We start from the raw sequence: 21,020 nt of genomic DNA, 5'->3' as shown, positions 1-21,020 counted from the left end.
CAGGCCGCCTGACTGAAGCCCTTTCCTCCTTCCCGGGCAGCAGCACGGATGGCTCCCCTGCCCTTCTGGCCTCAGTTTCCTCACCTCGACAGAGAGCCCCACCTCGCAGGGTGGTTAGGTGCAGTGACATCTGCGGGGCCTGATTTTCGAAGGGGCTGGACGCGCTCTTGTGCCCCTTCCCCTTGCCTCTCGGAGCAGGCAGGCGTCCTTTTTCCCGTGGCGGTTGCTCTGACGGGGCATCTCCGGGTGGCAGCGGGCGGTCTTCTCCATCGGAGTGGAGGGGACCGCCCAGCTCCGCCCTTCCTTTCTCTGATCCCCTCTGCCCGGGGCGCCCTGTCCTGTGGGCGGAGTTGTCGTTGGCAGTTGGCGTGGAGTCAACTCGGACTCACGGTGACCCCGCATGCGCAGGGTAGACCTGTGCTCCATAGTGCTTTCAATGGCTGATCTCTTGGAAGCAGATTGCCAGGCCTTTCTTCTGTGGTGCCTCTGGATGGGTTCCAACCGCCAGCCTTTTGGCCAGTGACAGCCAAGTGCCTGACTGTTGAGAGGCAGCCTATGCCCCACTCCCTGCACTGAGTAAAGCCATCAATCCCAGAGGACTAGAAGGCGGTGCCCGGGCTCCTTGCTCCCAGCTGGGCCTGAGTCCCTCGGCGTGTGCTGAGGCGAGCGAGGCTGAACTGGTTTCGTTTTCCTCACCGCGCTGCTTTCCTCACTGGGCCGCTCAGGCTCTTCCAGAACTGGGGTACCGCAGCGATATTTAGGTTTCTCTAAATAAGCACTCATCTAACCAGGCCTTCTGGTGGTGGCAGCTGCAGCCACGGGAGCCTTCATGTGGGAGGGGACGCCCTGGGGGCCGTGCACACCTCGGTCCTCTGCAGCGTTTGTAACAGCCCTGATGGTGGTGTCCTATTTCCCTGAGCACCTCCAGCGCACACCCAGGAGCCTTGCCCTGCGGGACAGCAAGCTGCGGCACTGGTGACGGCGTTGGGATGCTGGCTCCTGGCGTTCAGCGGGGCTTTGTTACGGTGGCAGTGGCGAGTGTGTTTCTCTGCAGGGTTCCTTCCGGCCCCAGCTGTCTGGAGAACACCCGCAGTACATCCAGTGCCCTGTGAGGCTCACTTGAGACAGGCGTAGGGATGACTGACGCGTTAAACAAGTACTGATCGTCACAGTGAAGACACTGAAGGAAGGAGGGAAGGAGGAAAACCCAGGTGTATGTGAAAGGTCGAGCCCCTAGGTGGTGCAAACAGTGAACACACTCAGCTGCTCATTGAAAGGTTAGAGGCTTGAGGCCAGCCAGAGGTGCCCTGGAAGAAAAATCTGGCCATCCAGTTCTCAAAAATTAGCCACCGAAAACCATAGGGAGCACAGTTCTCTGACACACACGGGGCCGCTGTGAGTTGAGTTGAGTTGAGTTGGGTTGATGGCAACAGTTGTTTTTTTTTACATGAAAGGTTACGGTGAGACGAGCTTCAGTGTGAATGGCCATAGAAAGTTTCTGAGGACCTGGCGTTTAGGCTGAGATCAGATTAGAAGTCAGTCAAAGAGAGTGAAAGAGTATGTTGCCAGCTGAAGGGACAGTGTGCGCAAAGGCCCTGGGGCAGGAAGGAGCTTGGCCTGCTGGAGGAGCCGTGTGAAGCCAGCGCAGCTGGGGGACCGCGAGGAGGGGGATGAGGTTTGAGAGCTTGGCACGGACCCAGCAGTCATGATGCGGACTGGGCTTTATCCCGGGGCTCTGGGAAGCCCAGGGGACAGTTTGTGTGATGGAACCATATTTCCAAGGAATGCGGGGAGCCCTCTTAGGCGGCAATTGCCATCATTCAAGCAGCAGTTGGCAGTGGCTCGGTCGGACCTTAGAAGCGGTGTTGGAGAGAAGCGCAGAGATTCCCGCAACATCCTGGGTGGGACCAGCAGGGCTTGGTGCTGGTTGACAGGGGTGGGCCTGATGAGGGACCCCGGGTGTGGCACTCCCTTCTCACCATCTTCCTGCCCGCTCCCCTCCTCCTCACAGCTTCTCGCTGAATTCTGAGGGGGCCGTGAGGATGGCCGATGCCGATGCACCGTCGTCGGAGCGGGGCGACTCCGTGGAGATGGATGAGCCAGGATCCCGCTTCCAGGTGCAGAAGCACTCGTGGGAGGGCCTGCGGAGCATCATTCACGGCAGCCGCAAGTACTCAGGCCTCATCGTCAACAAGGCACCCCATGACTTCCAGTTTGTGCAGAAGACGGATGAGTCGGGCCCCCACTCGCACCGCCTCTACTACCTGGGTAAGCTGGGCACCCCTGGGCCAGGCATTGGTCTCAGGCGGCCTGCCCCCGGGAATGCAGCCTGTTCACAGTGATGGTCTGGGCCAGCTGGGAGGCGGGGGAGGGTCCACGAGAACGTCAGGTGTGCGGCAAGCAGGGCAGAGGGTGGTTCTACCCCTTCTGTTTCCACAGTACGTGCTTTGGGGCCAATCACCTGAGAGCCTATGAGATGGTTTGTGAAACCACTCAGCCAGGCCCACCCCCTGAGTCACTCCCAGCTACCTCGTCTAGGCTGGGGCCTGGGAAAGTAGGCAGGGACTCACAGGTGCACGGTGGGAGCTGCAAGTAACTCCAGTAGTCACCGGCTGTGAGTGCTATGTTAAGAAGGGTTCTGAGGCTCAAGGAAAGGTGCCTTGCTTGTGTTACGGTGGCTGACAACAAGGGCTGGCTTGCCCCGTGCTGCTGTCGCTGCTCTAGACATGTGGCTGAGCAGACTCCTTGCTAATCCCCCCATCCTCTGCAGGTGGGCCTCATGAGCCCCGCTTGCTACATCTTCTGCCGTGATTTGTGTTCCCCTCCGGGGCACAGATCAGGTCCAAGGTGCCTTCCTAGCCTCCTCAGCCAGACCAGGGCCCCCAGGAGGTGGACAGGAAGCACCTGTGCAGCCGATGGCCATTGTCCCACTTTGCCAGAAGGCCTCGCAAAGCAGGACGGAGCAGTTCCTTGTGGGAGCCAGCCAAGCGTCTTTTTTTTTTTTTAATAATTTTAATTTTTTTGTTATTGAGAATGTATACACCAATTCAACAATTTCTCCATGTACAATTCAGTGACACTGATCATGTTCTGCAAATTGTGGAGCCATTCTCCCCCTTCTTTTCTGAGTTGTTCCTAAGGTCCCCATCTAACCTTTCAAGTTGCTATTGTCAATTTGATCCCATAGAGATAGATATTAAAAGAGCACCCTGCTCAAGGCAGACATTTTTTCCTAAGTAAGCTAAATCAGTGGCTGGTTTTTTGGAAGTAGATCACCAGGCCTTTCTTTCCAGGCACTGCTGGGTGGGTTCAAACCACCAACCTTTTGATTAGTACTCGAGTGCTTAACCATCTGCGCCACCCAGGAACTCCGTGGTCAGGCCCTCAGCAAACACTGGAATGAATAAATGAGCGAAGGAACGTCATGCTCTGCCTTGCGGATCCAGAGTCTGCCCCTGAGAGGCTGGCCGTCCCCTCCCTGCGGTCGGCACTGTCACTCCTCACGGACAGGCCTCTGTGGAAGCCAGGTGGCGATCTGGTCAGCACAGGACCGGACAGAGGAACATGGTTGGCAAATGGCGCCCATCGAGTTTTGTAAATGAAACTTTATCGGCACACAGCCATACCTGTTCGTTGTCCGTGCTGCATTTGACCACAGCGGAGGAGTTGCAACAGAGGCCACGTGGCTGAGAAGTCAGAAATGTTTATTCTATGGCCTTTGACGGGAAAAGATGCCCAGCTCGAGTCTGGAAGAAACTAGGGCTGGAAAGGCGTCAAGTTGCTACCGAAGAGAGAGCCCGAGCCGCAGGTCTCTCTCTTGCTGGCCCCAGGGCCTCCCCACACCCTGCTCCTGACACACCTTGTCTTCAGCGACATGCTTGTGTTCAGGTTGTGGTTCTGGATGAGGTACACGTGTGTGAGTTCCCCACGGCTGCTGTGACAGGTCATGAACTGGAAGGCCTCAGACCACAGAAACGTCTTCTCTCACAGTCCTGGAGGCCACAAACCTGAAATCAGTTGCCCTGGGCTAAAGTCAGCGTGTTGGCAGGGCTGTGCTCCCTCCCAAGGCTCCGGGGAGGCCCCTTCCTTGCCTCTTAGAGCTGCTGGCGGCCACGGTGTTCCTGGGCTTGTGGCCCCATCACCTTTGCCTCCTCTTCTGTGTCAAATCTCCCTCTGCCTTCCTTGTATAAGGACCTGTGTGACTGCATTTAGGGCCCCCGGGTCCATCCGGAATCGTCTTCCCATCACAGGATCCTTGACTTCACCCCACCTGCAGAGCCCCTTTGTCACGTGAGGTAACAGTCGTAGGTTCCAGAGACCAGGATATGGACATCTCTCGGGGGGCTGTTATTCAACCCCCCCACGGTACTGTTGGAAGGAACAGGAACCCACCCAGCTACCTTAGAGCCACAAAGTGCACTTCATGATATGAGTGTAGGGGTGTCTCACGGCACCCAGGGGCAGAAAGTCCACCCAGACTACAGCAGCACCTAGCAGCGGGAACCTTCTAGAACCCAGGCACCTGCTCCATGCATACCTTCTCCATGTGTCCACCCCATCCTCTGCGCACCTGCCTCCCCTGCCACCTCCATAACTGCTGAGGTCGCCTGTCTTGGATTCCAGCTCCCAGCAGAAATGGGCTAGCTTTCTCGAAATCCAAATTTCCAGGAGAAGAAATCCGATTGGCTGACTTAGGTCAGATGTTAGTTGATTCCAGGTCCTCATCCAATCAGCTTAGGGCTATGTGTGTCTGGGGCTGGGGGCAGGAGGCTATCTGTCATACACAGAGGACCGCTGATGGCCTCCACCCTGCTGGGTAGGGGCAGCTGCAGACAAGGGGGTGTGGACGTGGCCTAGACCCCAAAGCACATCTAAAACAGTTGGGCCTCTCCAGCCCAAAGGCCATCGTGTCTCTCTTGGGGTGATGTTGCTCACCATCAAGCTGAGTCTGTGTCACTTAGCCTCTTCAGGGCAACACTGATGTCATTTCATGCCCAGGCTCGTGGGTCAACTCACGCGTAACGCTTGGTGGTCACCTGTGGATCCTGTGCACCTGGGACAGTGCTAGCACCCAGGGGGCGTTTGCATTGGACATAAAGGGGCTACCCTGAGACTAAAGCAGATGAAGCTGGGTCCTCCCGGGAGCTCCCACCACCTGGTTGGGAGGAGGTTTGCTGCTGGTGCCTGCTGGGTGAGCCGCCGGATGGTCCTCGAAGGTTCCTCTGATGCGGGTGATGAAGCCCAGCACAGACTAGACAGAGTAGCACAGGAAGTATGCTGGCTCTCGGTCCCAGGAGGGTGGGCTGGGGACCCGAGGACTCCAGCACCAGGCTCAGGACACACTGTCTACATGCCAGCCCTCCTCGTCCGGGCAGCTCCCCTTCTCCCCACTGCACACAGGCACCTTCTGTTGGCTAGAGTGTGGCAAGGGCCGGGGCAGTGCCGGGTGCCCCTTAGATGGGACAGCGAGGGCTTGTCCCTGCCCAGGGCCTGCTCATGTGCCCCTGCCGGGCCAGTCACTGTGGACTTTGTGGCTGGAAATGGTGTTTGCTCAGGCCAGGGACACCTGTCACCCTGTGGCCAGGGGTAGGTGCAGGGTTGGTGGTGGGTATGTGTGTTGGGGGTGGGACACGCTTCCCCGAAGGAGGGGAGAAGCAGAGGAGGGGCAGTGATGGTAGAACTCTGTGGCTGTCTTCTGCCATCCCAGCTGCTTGTCCTGCCTGCCTTTTGTTGTCACTGGTGCCAACAGCAGCACGTCCCAGGAAGGGGCTGTTGGGGCCACTTGGTGTGATCACTTATTAATTCGCTTGGGAGGGAGGCGGCGCCTGTGTGCTTGGCACGGCCAGCCATTTGACTTCCTGTTTGGAAGGCGCCAGCTGTTCCAGAGAGTCCCTGTAGATGGGGGCTGTCCCCAAGCAGACACTCCTGGCTGGAGAGCTGCCCCCTCCCTCCCAGCCTTCCACAGCACCTCACCGTTCTTTGCTTTTTTAAAAAACTGAAACGTGATTTGCATGCCATAAAACTCATTTTTCTAACGGTGAAAACTCAGTGGTTTTTAGTATACGCGCAGTGTTGTGCAACCGTCACCACTATCTAGTTCCAGAACATTCTATCATTTTAAAAAGCCCACCCATTAGCAGTCACTCCCCTTCCCCCAGCCCTCTGCAGTCACTAATCCACTTTCTGTCTCTCTGGGTTTACCTATTCTGGACATTTCGTATAAATGGATTTATACAATATATGACCTTTTATGTCTGGCTTCTTTTACTCCTAACTCCTGTGGAGCAGTGGTTAAGAGCTCGGCTGCTAACTAGAAGGTCGGCAGTTTGAATCCACTAGCCGCTCCATGGAAACCGTATGGGGCAGTTCTACTCTGTCCCATAGGGTTGCCGTGAGTCGGAATCCTGTCGATGGCAATGAGTTTGATTTAGGTTTTTTTTTTTCACTCAGCGTAAAGTTTTCAAGGTTCGTCCATGTTGTTGCATGTACTGGTGGTGGTGGTAGGTGCCATCGAGTAGATTTCAACTCATTGCGACCCTGTGTGGCAGAGCAGAACTGCCTCATAGGTTTCTTAAGCTGTGATGTGATCTTTACAGGAACAGATTGATGGGTCTTTCCGCCAGAGAGCCACTGGGTGGGTTTGAACCTCCAACCTTTCAGCTAACAGTGGAGTGCTTAACCATTGTGCCACGAGGGCTCCTTCCACTAAGCCCTAGGCAGCCGCTAATCCATTTTCTGTCTCTATGAGTTTGCCTTTTCTGAACATTCCATGTGTGTGGAATCATATGGTATTTGGTGTTTTGTGTCTGGCCTCTTTCAGTGAACATGATGTTTTTAAAGTTCACCTAAATTGTATAGCGTGTATCACAACTTTTTTTTTTTAATTTTGTTAAAATATACACAACATAAAGTTCACCATTTAAATCACTTCAAAGTGTACAATTCAGTGGCGTTTAGCACACTCACAATGTTGCACAACATCACCTCCGTCTAGTTCCAGAACAGTCTCATCACCCTAAAGAGAAATCCCATGCCATTAGCAGATGCTCCCCTTTCCCGCCTCCTCCAAGCCCTAGGCAACCACTAATCCACTTTCTGTCTCTGTGGCTTTGCCTGTTGTGGACATTTCATCTCAGTGGGATCACATCCCACATAATTCTCATCCCTACTTGTGTGAACGTGAGAAGGAACCGTCCCTCCCTGGGCAGTGTTGATGGGCAGGACTGTGCTTGTGTCTCCAGCCGGAACGAGAGGGTCAGACCATGGAACTTAGAGATCAAGCTGTCAGCGTTTCCGGCACGTCAGCCATTTGCATCCCACCTACACATGTCTGAGTTAACTCTGCGTGTTTCTTATATCCACCTCAAAAGGAAACTTGTTAACCCAATAAAACCAAACCTGTTGCTGTCGAGTTGATTCTGACTCATAGGAACCCTATAGGACAGATAGAACTGTCTCATAGAGTTTCCAAGGAGCGCCTGGTGGATTCGAACTGCCGACCTTTTGGTTAATAGTCACAGCATTTAACCACTATGCCGCTGGGGTTTCCGTTAACCCAGTAAAAAAAATAAAAAATAAAAAAAATAACCCAGTAGTTCCCTTTAAATCTGCTCTTATTTTATTACCTGTACTTCACAAGCAGATTTTATTGTAAACAGCCAATGTCACCAACCTTAATAAGAGCTGGTTGCATCTATCCCACTTTGGTGAGTAGCATCTGGGATCTTAAAAGCTAGCAAGCGGCCACCTAAGACGCATTGGTTGGTCCCCATCCACCTGGAGCAAAGGAGAATGAAGAACACCAAAAATACAAAGAAAATAAGAGCCCAAGAGACAGAAAAGGCCACGTAAACCAGAGACTCCATCAGCCTGAGACCGGAAGAACTAGATGGTACCCGGCTACCACCACCGACTACCCTGACAGGGAACATAACAGAGAGTCCCTGACAGAGCAGGAGAAAAATGAGATGCAGACCTCAAATTCTGCTAAAAAGAATAGACTTAATAGTCTGACTGAGACTGGAGGGACTCCAGAAGACACGGCCCCCAGACTCTCAGTTAGTCCAAAACTAAAACCATTCCTGAAGCCAACTCTGCAGACCAAAATTAGAGTGGACTATGTAAGACATTAAATAATACTTGTGAAGACTCTGGTTCTTAGCTCAAGTAGACACATGAGACTAAATGGACAGTCGCTCTCCAGAGGCGAGATGAGAAGGCAGAAAGGGGCAGGAGCTCCCTGAATGGACACGGGAAATCCAGGGTGGAAAGGAGGAGTGTGCTGTCACATTATGGAGAGAGCAACCGGGGTCACTTAACAATGAGTGTATAAATTTTTTGTATGAGAAACTAACTTGAACTATAAACTTTTGCTTCGAGTACAATTTTTAAAAAATCTAAAATAAAAGAACCGGTTGCGCCAATTTGACTGACTCATGTGTATCAGAGTAGAACTGTGCTCCACAGGATTTCCAGTGCCCGGGCCTGTGCCATCTCCGCAATCGTTGGTCTGCTCAAGTCCATTGTTGTGGCCACTGTGTATTCTGGGTGCCTTCCTGCCTAGGGGGCTCATCTTCCAGCACTGTATTGGACAATGTACTGTTGTGCTCCATAAGGTTTTCGTGGGTTGATTTTCGGAAGTAGATCACCAGCCTTTCTTCCTGGTCTGCCTTAATCTGGGAGCTCCACTGAAACTTGTCCTCCGTGGGTGACCGACCCCACTGGTATGTGGAATCCCGGAGGCATAGCTTCCAGCATCACGGCAACACACTGGGCACCACAGGACGGCAAACTGACAGACGGGTGATGGCGTGGTAGGAGGCGTTATTATTTCATCTGCCACCAAGAAAGAAGAAAAGCAGCAGCACCTTTGGCAGGGAGACCCATCCTGACGTCAGAGATACAAGAATGTGAAACGCGGCGCAACTTGCTGCTGAAAGGTGACACGTTCCAGGTGTTGTGCAAAGGGCATTTGTTCTTTCCCTCGTCTAATCCACACAGAATCCTCCCTGGGCAGATACCATTGTTTGTCTCATTTTGTAGGTCAGGTCAAGGGAAATCAGGGCTCTCAGCCGGGGTGATTCTGCCCCCCAGGTGATCCTTGGCAATGGCTGCAGACATTTGTGGGTATCATGGCTGGATGGCAGTGCAACTGGCATCGAGTAAGTGGAGGCCAGGGATGCCGCTCAACACCCTACAGTGCACAGGACGGCCCCCCCTCAGAGAATGAGCCGTCCCCAAATGTCTCTAGGGCCACAGTTGAGAAACCCTGGATTAGATACGTATTTCCCAGTTCCTTTTTGTAAGTTTTAGCCCAACCCTGATCCCGGCTGAATTTAATTCTTGGCCTTTGCAAAAACATTAAATGGAGAAGGACACACAAGAACCAGTGTTCACCTGTGGGGAGTTGGCAATCGCTCGCCACCCTTGTTCGTCCTTGTTCTAGAAGTCCCTGGGTAGTGCAAACAGTGAACACGCTCAGCTGCTAACCAAAAGGTTGGCGGTTTGAGTCCCACAGAGGCGCCTCAGAAGAAGAAAAGGCCTGGTAATCTCCTTCTGAAAACTCAGCCATTGAAAACCCTGCAGAGCACAGCTCTCCTCTGGCACGCATGGGGTCACCCTCAGCTGGAATAGCCTCGACGGTAACTGGCCTTTCTGGGGAGGCCGTGCTGCCAGCAGCCTGGCGGAGCGACGTAGAAGCAAAGGGAAGTGACTCTGCCCAGTCACGGGGCGCCACACGAGGCCCTCTCCCTGTCCTGGCCCTGGGGTTCTCAGCTCTGCCCTCTGTGGTTACCGATGTTAGCTGCCGTCAGGTCGGCTCCCGACTCGTCCCACGCACAGTGGGCCGAAACTACCCGGTCCTGCTCCACCCCCAGGATCGATTGCCCATCCGTTCGTTGTGATCCGTAGGGCTTCGCTGGCTGATTTCCAGACGTAGATTGCCAGGCCTTTCTTCCTGGTCCATCTCAGTCTGGAAGCTCTGCTGAAACCTGTTCAACATCCCAGCAACACAGAAGCTTCCACCAACAGACGGGTGGTGGCTGCTCATGAGGTGCATCAGCCGGGAATCGAACCTGGGTCTCTCACACGGAAGGTGAGCGTTCTCCCACTGAAGCATCACTGCCCCCGTTCTCCCCTTAGGGATGCCTTACGGCAGCCGAGAGAACTCCCTCCTGTACTCGGAGATTCCCAAGAAGGTGCGGAAAGAGTCCCTGCTGCTGCTGTCATGGAAGCAGATGCTCGATCACTTCCAGGTGAGCTGGACGTGCCTGGGCAGGGCGCCCAGACCCAGCAGACGCAGCGCCTGCGGCCTGGGCCTTCCCAGGTGCGGCACGATTCCCGCCGGGACTGCCACCAGAGGGCTCCCCGCTCCGTGCGCTCTCTGCTGTGGGGCACTGGTTGCTGAATCAGACCTCTTATCCAGAGCTCTGCCTTCTAAATGCATCACCGAAGACTTGTATGACTTGAATTGAGGCCCTTTTATGGAGACCGGCTAATGATTAGTGTCCGTCTGGGGAGAAGAGGTGGTGGTTTTTGTCGTCAGGTGCCATCGAGTCAGTTCCGACCTATAGCAACCCCAGGTGACAGAGTAAAACTGCCCTATGTGGTTTCCTGGGCTGTAAGCTTTATGGGAGCAGATCCCCCGCCTGGTCTTTCTCCCGTGGAGCTCCTGGGGGTTTGAACCACCGACCTTTTGGTTAGCAGCAGAGCGCGTAACTGCTGCACCACCAGGGTCCTTGGGAGAAGATAGTGTGGGAAAGCACAAGAGCATTTTCTCTTGGCATGTGATTTTTCAGATATTTTCTTTTGGGGGAAAGTGTGCCCCCGTTCAGCAGTGTCTGCCTTTGCAGCTCAGCAGCTCTGGTTACGTTCTTCACCTCATGGCAGCAGTCTTGTTGTTTCTGCTCAAATTGTCCCACTCCCATTAACTCAACCCCACTGCCCCGAAACTTCTCACCTGTGCTCTACAGTTAACTGTTGTCAGTTTGGTCTTACATAAATCACCTTCTAAAGGAGCCCTGGTGGTGCGATGGTTAACACTTGGCTGCGAACCAACGGCCCCGCAGGAGAAAAGACCTGGCGACCTGCTCCCCTAAAGATTGTAGCCTCAGAAACCCCATGGGGACAGTTCTGCTCTGTCACACGGGGTCGTTAGGAGTCAGAATCGGTGGTGTGGCACACAACAGCGTTGTTGGCATCTTTTAAGAGCTCAATGCTCAAGACGTATGTTCTTTACTAATTGAGCTAACCTGTTGCTTAGTTTAAAGATGACTTCAGGGGATAGTTTGGGTTAAAGATTTAAAGAGCATCTCAGAGCAGTGGGCTTGGGCATTTCTCCCGTCCCAGTGGGCCTAGTAAGTCTGGAATCTGTAAGAATTTGAAGGTCTTTTCCACATTTTTTCTTCCTTTTGGTCAGGATCTATTTCTTAGGACCCTGATGAAAACATTTGGTCTTGTAGCCTGGCACCATCCAGTTCTCTTGGCTTATTTTCATTTGTTTCTGATTGTAAGAATGACAGTACAGGGCAGGGGCAGGGCTTGACTCCGAGTCTCTGCCTGTCCACGGGTTACTCTCAGCGTTGCCAGTCCCATTGGTGAACTCACGTCCGTGGCGCCTTTGCCGCCATGTGGGTGTGGCTTTGGTTTGGGTTCAACTGCTAAAAGTATCTTTCTTCTCCTTAGCCCTCTCCCATGTTTCCAGAATCTTCCTTTGGGCAGCTGCATGGTACACCCAGCAGTGTACATATCTGCTCCCCTGGGGCGGGGGGCTAGGGCTGGGGTGGTTCTCCATTTGCACCACCTCCCCACACACAGAGATCATATGTGTTTGGCCATGGGCAGGCTCCTGCTGTCTGCACGGCCCCCCCTGCCCCACAGAGATCATATGTGTTTGGTGATGAGTGGGTCCCTGCTGTCTGCATTCCCCCCATCCCCCTCTGCAGAGATCACGGGTGTTTGGTGACGGGGGGCTCCTGCTGTCTGGGTTTGGAATGAATGTTTTCAGCAGGGAGGGGCTGTAAAGGCTGGGCAGTGGTGGAGGATTGGTGGTGAGGCCCAGGGTGTCACTGGGTTCTGAGGGGCAGGGCCCGTTGCCCCAGAAACCAGTTTGGCCCTGGAGAGAGTCCTGGAGAGACAGGCCAACTTGCTCCCTGCTCAGTTAAGCGCCCGGCTCTACCCGAAAAGTTGGCAGTTAGAACTCACGCAGCGGCTCTGTGGGAGAAGGGTCTTGCGGTCTGTTTCTGTAATGATTACAGCCTGGAAAACCATATGGGACAGTTCTTCTCTGTGACATGGGGGTGCTATGAGTCAGAATCAACTCAACAGCAAATTGTTTCACCCCATTAACTTAGACCCGGGCAGGGTTCAGGAAGGGTGAGCCCTGGAGACTGCAGGACCCACCTCTCAGGGTCCTGTTGTCACGGCCCCACAGCCCACGTAGTGTCCTTACCGCCTCCAGGTCAAGGTTCAAGCTGCCTGTTCTGTTCAGTACAGCTGCACCGTTGTTGGATGCCATGGAGTCGATTTTGACTCAGTGACCCCATGTGACAGAGTAGAACTGCCCTATAAGGTTTCCTAGGCTGTGATCTTTATGGGAGCAGATGGCCAGGTCTTTTCTTCCATGGAGCTACTGGGTGGGTTCAAATCACCAACCTTTTGGTTGGCAGCCGAGTGCTTAACTGTTACACTACCAGGGCCCCTGGGACAGCCCTGCTCACCAGAAACTTCCCCGGGGTGCGGCCGGTCAGACTCGCCCTAGGAACACCCAGTGGAGGGTGGAATTCCTGAAGGGGTGAGGGGAGCCTATCATCCCCAGAGCGTCGGCTGCAGCCCACCCCCCGTGTCCCCCGTGTGTCCCTAGGCCACGCCTCACCATGGTGTCTATTCGAGGGAGGAGGAACTCTTGCGGGAGCGGAAGCGCCTCGGGGTCTTTGGCATCACCTCCTATGACTTCCACAGCGAGAGCGGCCTCTTCCTCTTCCAGGCCAGCAACAGCCTCTTCCACTGCCGCGATGGGGGCAAGAACGGCTTTATGGTGAGCCCCAGGGCCTGCCTGGGTGTCCTGGGGTGGGGGGCGAGGACAGCTTCATGGCGAGCTCTGGGTACCGCCTGGGCCCTCCTGGTGGGGAGTAGCTGGCAGGGTGGGCGGGGCCGCACGCCCTAAGCAGAGCCTATGTACCCTCAGGTGTCCCCCATGAAGCCTCTGGAAATTAAGACTCAGTGTTCAGGGCCTCGGATGGACCCCAAAATCTGCCCTGCCGACCCGGCCTTCTTTTCCTTCATCAACAACAATGACCTGTGGGTGGCCAACCTGGAGACGGGTGAGGAGAGGCGGCTGACCTTCTGCCACAGAGGTGAGAGCAAAGCGCCCCTGCTGCACAGGCCGCCACCGGCTCTCAGCTGATGGACTGTGCTCCCCCCACCCGCCCTCTGGGTGCGCTTGGCTCGGCCTGGCCCCAGCTGCACTTCCTGTGGATGGCCCTCATAGCCGCCGGGCCAGCTTCTAGAAGGCCCTACTCCTCTGACCCACCCCCTCCGCCAGGCGTGGCCTGCCCCCTGCAGCGGCCCCCTGTGGCCCCAGAGCCCCTAGGAGGTCCAGCCTCTTTCCCTGCCTGCATGAATCTGTCCAGCCGCACGGTCCGGCTGCCTCTGCCAGGCGCTGGCTCTGCGCTTCTGTGCGCTCAGCCCTCACCAACCATACCGCCTTCCCACCTTCTCTCTCTGCCTGTCTGACCCCATGCCAGTCAAGCTCAAGTCGTCCCCACTCCCTGGGCGTCCCCTCATGCCCTACTCGCCCGAGGTGACCTCCTTCCCCTCGGTTGTCTGCAGAGCTCTACACTCTCCGCATTTTCTGTTCCCCCCACAAAGCCCAGTCCCCTCTACACCAGCACTTTTCAACCAGGCAGTGAGGGGACACTCAGCAACGCCCAGGGACACTTCCAGTTGTCACAGCTGGGGGAGGTGGCATCAAGTGGGTAGAGGCCAGGGATACTGCTCTACACCCTACAGTGCACAGGACAGCCCCACCCCAGAGAATGTTCTGGTTGCAGATGTCCTAGGTGCCGAGGCTGAGAGACTAGACTGAGTTCCATGATCTCTTGTGCTTTTCCATAGAGTTGTTGTTGGTTGCCATCAAGTTGATTCTGACTCACAGCGACCCCATGTGACAGAATAGAACAGCCCCATAGGGTTTCCTAAGCTGTAGTCTTTACAGGAACAGATCGGCAGGTCTTTCTCCCACGGAGCCGCTCGGTAGGTTTAAACCGCTGGCGTTTTGATAGCAGCCACGCACTTAACCTTTGTGCCACCAGGGCTCCCTAGTTGTTAGAATACTGCTTATTTCCTGTCTGGCTCTCTCTCTCCCTCCAGGTTTGTCCAATGTCCTGGATGACCCCAAGTCTGCCGGGGTAGCCACCTTTGTCATTCAGGAAGAATTTGACCGGTTCACCGGGTACTGGTGGTGTCCCACCACCTCCTGGGAAGGTAGGGCTTTTGTTTCTTTCTTTTTTAACAACAAACTTCATTATTTAGGTTCACAGGAAAATTGAGCAGAGTTTTCCTGTACCCTGGCTCTTTTTCCATTGTAACAAATGTATCACATCTGTCATTCACGTGACACGTTTGTTGTAACTGATAAACCAATTTTGATACCTTATTGCTACCTAAAGTCTGTCACTTACATGGCAGAGTTCCTTGTTGGGCGGTGCTGGCGGTTAAGTGCTCAGCTGCTAACTGAGAGGCGGGAGGTTTAAACCCAGCCTGGTGACCTGCTTCCGAAAGATCACAGCCACTGATGACATCACAGAGCCTGGTTCCACTCTGACACACGTGGGGTCCTCGTGAATCGAAGTTGACTCAGTGGCAACTGGTTGGGGCTTTTTATAGTTTATGTGAGGGTTCACTCTTCGTCTTGTCCAGTCCTGTGGGTTTCGACAAGGTGTCCTGGTGGTGCAGTGGTTAAGCGCTCCGGTGCTAACCAAAAGATTGGCAGTTTCAGCCCACCTAGCGGCTCCACGGGAGAAAGACCTGGCAGCCTGCTTCCATAAAGACGACAGCCTAGAAAACCCTACAGGGCGGTTCTGCTCTGTCATGTGGGGTCACTGGGAGTCCAGTTGACTCCACAGCACACCCCACCGTTTTGACAGGTGCATGGTGTCACATGTCCACTGTGACAGTGTCGTACAGAATAGTTTCACTGCCCTAAAAACCCAGTCTGCCACATACTTCCTTTCTCATTTAAAAAAAAAAAAAAAGTTTCTCTGCACACTTCTCTCTTTTAATGAAGCCAGACTGTATACTTCCTTGCTCCTTGCACTTAAAATCAACTCAGCAATCTTGATATTAGCACGTGGAAGACTCGTCAACGACCACAGACTCCCCGTTTGCATGGATCGACCATGGTTTCTAGGAGCCCTGGTGGTGAAATGGTTAAGCACCTGACTGCTCACCAAAAGGCTGGCCGTTCCAACCCACTCAGCAGCTCTGAGAGGGAAGGACCTGGCGATCTGCTCCTGTAAAGATGACAGGCAAGAAAACCCTGTGGGGCAGCTGTGCTCTGTCACATGGGGTCACTACGAGACAAAAATCCGCTTGACGACACCCAACAACACCGCCATGATTTAACGGGCTCTACACTGGGGGACACTTTGGTTGTTTCCAGCTTTGGTTTCGGGTTTTGCTTTGGATCTTATACACAGTACTACAATGAACATCTTCATATGAATATTCTGGGAGTATTCTGCAGGTACCTCAGTTGTTCTCAACTAGGGGGTGATTCTGCCCCCCTCCCCCGGAGACATTTGCCAGCGTATGGCAACATTTTGGGTCATCACAACTGAGGGGGTGTGGGGGTGCTATTGGCATTGAGTGGGTGGAAGCCAGGGAAGCTGTGCAGGACAGCCCCACCCCAGGGAACAATCTGGTCCCCAGGCCTGCAGTGCTGCAGGGGAGAAGCCCTGCTGTAGAGAAAACTCGTAGCAGTGAGAAAGCTGAGTTGGGGATACACTCGTTTCAGATCTCAGCAAATATTGCCAACGATTGCTGAAAGGAGCTGGCTCAGTGGGCCCTTTTGTGTCTCTGGGTTTCCGCCCCCAGCGAGCAGGGGCATCTAATTTCCTTCCTTGTTCAGTCAACCAAAGTCCGTCCTTGAAGTCTGGGGACGTCATTTCCTGGGACATGTCAGCAGCCTCAGCTCCTCAGCCGCCGTGAATAGCAGTGGAATTGAGGTCAGCCTGTTCACACGCGCCCCAGCCAAGACTTCCCCTGCTCTGGAATCGGGCCTGGGCCGAGTCTCTGCTGCTAATCGATCCCTCTGTGGCCTTAGCACATCTGTGTCTCAGAGGAGGACATGGCGACCGACACCAAGCGTCCCAAGTCTCAGTCACTCGCCATCCGCTGCTGCAGGCTCCGTGGACCTCCATACCCCACATCGCTCCTGCACTCTGCTGTTCAGTCCAGCTGCCTTCACCTAAATCGATGTACAAAGAAAGCTTTACATGCCTGCTGTAAACAGAGAGCCAGAACCACTCGCATAGACAGAAGCGAGGCGTTAAAATATAGCATGATGGCACAGACACCCATGTCAAAGGAGCCCTGCTAGCGCAGTGGTCAAGCACTCGGCTGCCCACCAAAAGGTCAGCTGTTTGAACCCACCCAGCGGCTCCACGGGAGAAAAGACCTGGCAATCTGCTCCTGTAAAGATTACAGCCTAGGAAACCCTATGGGGGCAGTTCTACTCTGTCATATAGGGTCGTTATGAGTCAGAATCGACTGAACCGCACCCAACAGCAACGACACATCAGTGTTCATCGTAGCACTATTCACGACAGACAAAAGGCGGAAACACCCCAAGTGTCTATTGACGGGTGAACGGATAAACAAAGTGCGGCCCATCCATACGAGGGAGTATTTCTCGCCGTAAAGAGAAGCGAAGCCCTGACATATGCAGCCACATGGATGAACTTGAAAGCATGATGCTGAGAGAAATTCAGCCTGTTGCTGTCGAGCCAACCCCAACTCCTAGTGACCCCCTGGGACAGAGCAGAACTGCCCCACAGGGTTTCCAAGGCCGTAATGTTTATGGAAGCAGACTGCCACATCTTCCTCCCACGGTGGGTTCAGACTGCCAACGTTTTGGTTAACAGCCGCACGCTTAACCACTGCGCCACCAGGACTCAAGCAAAATTAGACACAAAAGGACGCACACTGCATGCTCCCCCTCGTATGAAATATCTGGGACGCACAGAGACCAAAGTTTGTCAGAGATCATGGGCTGGGGAGACGGGCGTGGGAGTTACTGTGGAAAGGGCGCCGGGTTTCTGTTTGGGGTGAGGGAGAATGTTTGGAAACGGAGAATAGCCTTGGTTGTACGACGTGGTGGGTGTAGTTAATTCACCGCATTGTACACTTGAAATGACAAACTCTTTGACGTGTATATTTTTTTAAAAAACCAGTTACTGCCAAGTCGACCCTGACCCGTGGCAACCCCGGTGTACATCAGAGTAGAACTGGGCTCCACAGGGTTTTCGGTGGCTGACTTTTGGGAAGTAAATCACCCGGACTTTCTTCCAAGGTGCCTCCGGGTGGACTCGAACATCCAACCTTTCAGTTAGTGGCCTAGCACGTACACTGTTTGCACCACTCAGGGACTCCATTCTATATGCATGCAGCTCAGAGACTCCTTTGCTGAAGCCCCCTGGATGCTGTGGGCAGAGAGACGCCTGTCCTTTTTGTCCTAATTCCTTTTCTCACACCGTGGGCTGCAGGGATGCTTCTGGTGCTATTTTTTTCTATTATTATTAATATTTTATCTTTGGCGAAAATACACATAGCAAAACCCACTTCCATTCCACAGTTTCTTGACGTACTGATCAGTGACGTTGGTTACATCCTTCACATTGTGTCAGCATTCTCGATATTTCTATTCTGGGGGTTTCACTCCCATTGACTTAGGCTTCCTGCCCTCAGTCGTCTGGTTGTCTGTGCTTTAGGGAGAGCTGTTGTCCATTTGGCCTTACACAGATGATTCTTGAAATGAGTGCAGTACTCGAGGGCGACGGTCTTTACTTTTTGGGCTAAACCGTTACTTAGTTTAAAGTGACTTCAGGGGACAGCTTTGATTCAGGGTTTGAAGAGTAACTTGGGACAATGGCCTTGGGGACTCCTTCACCCTCAGTGAATCCAGTAAATCTAGATTCTTTAAGAATTTGGGGTTCTGTTCCCCATTTTTCTCCCTTTCTGTCAGGACCCATCTGTTGTGTCCCTGATCAGAATGTTCAGTAGTGGTAGCTGGGCCACTTCTGGTGCTGTTATGGGAAACAGCTCTCTTTCTTGGCTATGGGGACCTGAGCTGGGCCTCCCTAGCTGACAGATGCTGAGGGCCACAGCAGAGGCAAAGTCACTGGGGCTGAGCTCAAACCCCAGCACACTGCTTCCAAACTGCGTGACCTCAGGCTAGCCACATCACCTCTCTGAGCCTCAGCCACTCCGTCTGTAAAGCAGGCATGGAGAAGACTTTGGCAGCGTGTGGTTGGAGTTCTTCTAGAAAGTTCTATCTTCAGTCTATAGTGGCTGAGGAAGGAGAGGGTGTGTTGACGAAGGAGCGGCACTGGGCTTTGTCTCTGAGCATAAGCACCAACAGTCTCCCTGCCTCCTTTTTTTTAAAAAATAATTTATTTGTTGTTGTTGTTGGAGAAATAAAAACAGCAGAACATACACCATTTCAGCCACTTCTCCATGTAGAATTCAGCAACATTGGTTACATCCTTCAAGTTGAGCAGCCGTTCTCACCCACCTTTTCTGAACTGCTCCTCTCCTCCCCCATGAACGTGTACTGATGCCCCTGCCCGCCTCCTTGTTACACTGTGGCCCTGCCAGGCTTGTTTACAGTGAGCTTCCAGTAAAGATTCTTACTGTAATCCCCCATCATGGCCCATGCCCCGTGTGGCCACCTCCTGGGCCTCTTTGTGCTGGTAATCACTCTGCGTTCCCGTTGTACGGCTAAGGAAACTGAGGCCTGAGCAGACATGAGACTGGCTTAAGGTGTAGTACCCGCCAGGACTGAGGGGTTCTAGCAGCTCTGGACTGCTTGCCCTGGATCCCCCTCCAGGTACCTGCACCCCCGTGCTTGCTTTAGGTGAGTGACCTGGGAGCAAGGACTCTTGACCGTGTCCTGGGCTCCCCCAGCAGCCCCCACGGTAGGTTAACAGCTTCCCCCACTCCCCTCCAAGGTTCGGAAGGCCTCAAGACGCTGCGCATCTTATATGAGGAAGTGGATGAGTCCGAGGTGGAGATCATTCATGTTCCTTCACCTGCCCTAGAAGAAAGGAAGACAGATTCCTACCGATACCCCAGGACAGGTGAGTGTGGCCGGGCCAGCGGCCTGGGGCCTGTGAGTCCTGGGTGGTGACATACACTACCCCCGGGCCTCTGGCGTTGAGCACCAGCAGGGAAGCAGAGAAGCTTCTGCCTTTTGGAAGCTAAAGCCTGCCCGGGAGGCCCCTCCCTCACCTGGCTTACCTGGTCCTCGTTGTCACGTAGCTGAAAGGTTGGCAAGCTGTTTCCCTAAAGGGCCAGAGAGTAAATATTTTCAGCCTTGCGGGCCAGACAGCCTCTGTTCCAGCAACTGAGCTCTGCCATGGTAGCCTGAAAGAAGCCGTGGATGATGTAAACGAATGGGCTTGGCTGTGGCCAATAAAATGTCATCGCTGAACACTGAAATTTGAACTGTATATTGTTTTCACACGTGACAGAATAGTCGTCCTTGGATTTTTTTTTTCCTTTATCTGAACCATTCAAAAACAAAAATGTTATTTGCGTCTTGCTTTCATTCTTTGTAGGCAGCAAGAATCCCAAGATCGCCTTGAAGCTGGCGGAATTTCAGACGGACAGCCAGGGCAAGGTAAGTGGTCCTGGTGTGTCTTGGGGAAGCTTCCAGATGAGGGAGGAGGGGCTGGGGGACACACTGGGAGACGGGTGGACACTCAGGCATGTCCTTCCTGGGGCCAGTGCTCCTCACGGCTACAGCCCAGTGTACGCAGTGTGAAAGCGTGTTCTCAGAGACTTTCTTCTGGGTCGTCACTCTGAACCTCGGTCTCTTCCTTGTCTGAGAAACCAGGAGTGGTGAGCCCGGTCTTGCCTCTTTGGTGGTTGAGAGGTGTGAGGAAGTGAGGCCGATGAGCGTGTGCTTTGAGCTGTGGCCTCCACAGGGAGAGATGTCCTCGGGCTTCCTCAGTAGGGTGCTTACCTCTCTTCTTTCTGAGTTTCTGGAACTGGGACCTCAACAGCCAGACTTCCGGGTGACCAGACCTCAGCCAGGGAAACACCCCGGCATTTGGGGAAGAGCCTTGCAGACCCCTTTCCTGGTCCCCTGTATTGTCATGGGACCAACAGGAGCCCAGATCCTTCTCCCTGGTCCCCCAGTCAGCATCAGGCACAGGGTCCTCATCACCCCAGGAGCCACTGCCCGAGACGGTGGAGCCTCGAGGAGGTGTCAGCAAAAAAAACGCATGAGAATCCAGGAGCATCGAGCCCGTTCCGGCCCTCGGCCCGTGGCGCCTAGCGCCCAGCCCCTGCTGCCAGCCCAGCACACGCCCATCAATCATGGAGCAACAGCAGCTTCGTAGGGCTTGCTCTCTCCTGGGGCCCACTTTCTCAGAAGACTGCAAATCTCACCACACATGGACGAGTCATCCAGTTAAGCAGAGTCATGTTGGGGGACCACCTGAGTCCAGCACAGAGCCCTGGACAGGTGTGGCTGCAGCGGTAGAAACACCCCACACACCCATCAGAGGCTTGAGAGGCCTTAGCAAACCAACAGAGCTCGTGCGCGTTTTTGCAAAAACAAATTCTTTTAAAATGTTTCAGAAAATACTATGAGATTGAATACACTTCTAGGGGCATTGGTGGCTCAGTGCTAGAATTCTCACCTCCCTTGCAGGAGACCCAGGTTCAATTCCTGGCCCGTGCACCTCACGCACAGCCACCACTCGTCTGTCCGTGGAGGCTTGCGTGTTGCTAGGATG

General features: G+C 53.9%; 1 protein-coding gene across 4 annotated transcripts in view; it reads left to right on the top strand.

Moving 5' to 3' along the window:
- DPP9 (dipeptidyl peptidase 9) overlaps positions 1 to 21,020 on the top strand; it is a 53,264-nt gene that overhangs the window by 7,878 nt on the left and 24,366 nt on the right. For all 4 annotated transcript variants that reach the window (XR_007516428.1, XM_049876469.1, XM_049876467.1 and 1 more), the window contains 7 exons: positions 2,012 to 2,268; positions 10,141 to 10,253; positions 12,860 to 13,033; positions 13,184 to 13,352; positions 14,368 to 14,481; positions 19,227 to 19,355; positions 19,836 to 19,897. Coding sequence is in view for 3 of the 4 variants with exons in the window: in XM_049876469.1 (XP_049732426.1) it covers positions 2,012 to 2,268; positions 10,141 to 10,253; positions 12,860 to 13,033; positions 13,184 to 13,352; positions 14,368 to 14,481; positions 19,227 to 19,355; positions 19,836 to 19,897 (1,018 nt within the window). In the remaining variant the exon portion in view is untranslated. The remainder of the gene's footprint in view (positions 1 to 2,011; positions 2,269 to 10,140; positions 10,254 to 12,859; positions 13,034 to 13,183; positions 13,353 to 14,367; positions 14,482 to 19,226; positions 19,356 to 19,835; positions 19,898 to 21,020) is intronic.

The sequence above is a fragment of the Elephas maximus genome, chromosome 3 (genome assembly GCF_024166365.1).
Source record: "Elephas maximus indicus isolate mEleMax1 chromosome 3, mEleMax1 primary haplotype, whole genome shotgun sequence".
In the NCBI taxonomy this organism is placed as follows: domain Eukaryota; kingdom Metazoa; phylum Chordata; class Mammalia; order Proboscidea; family Elephantidae; genus Elephas; species Elephas maximus.
This window is presented reverse-complemented; position numbering and strand designations above follow the sequence as displayed.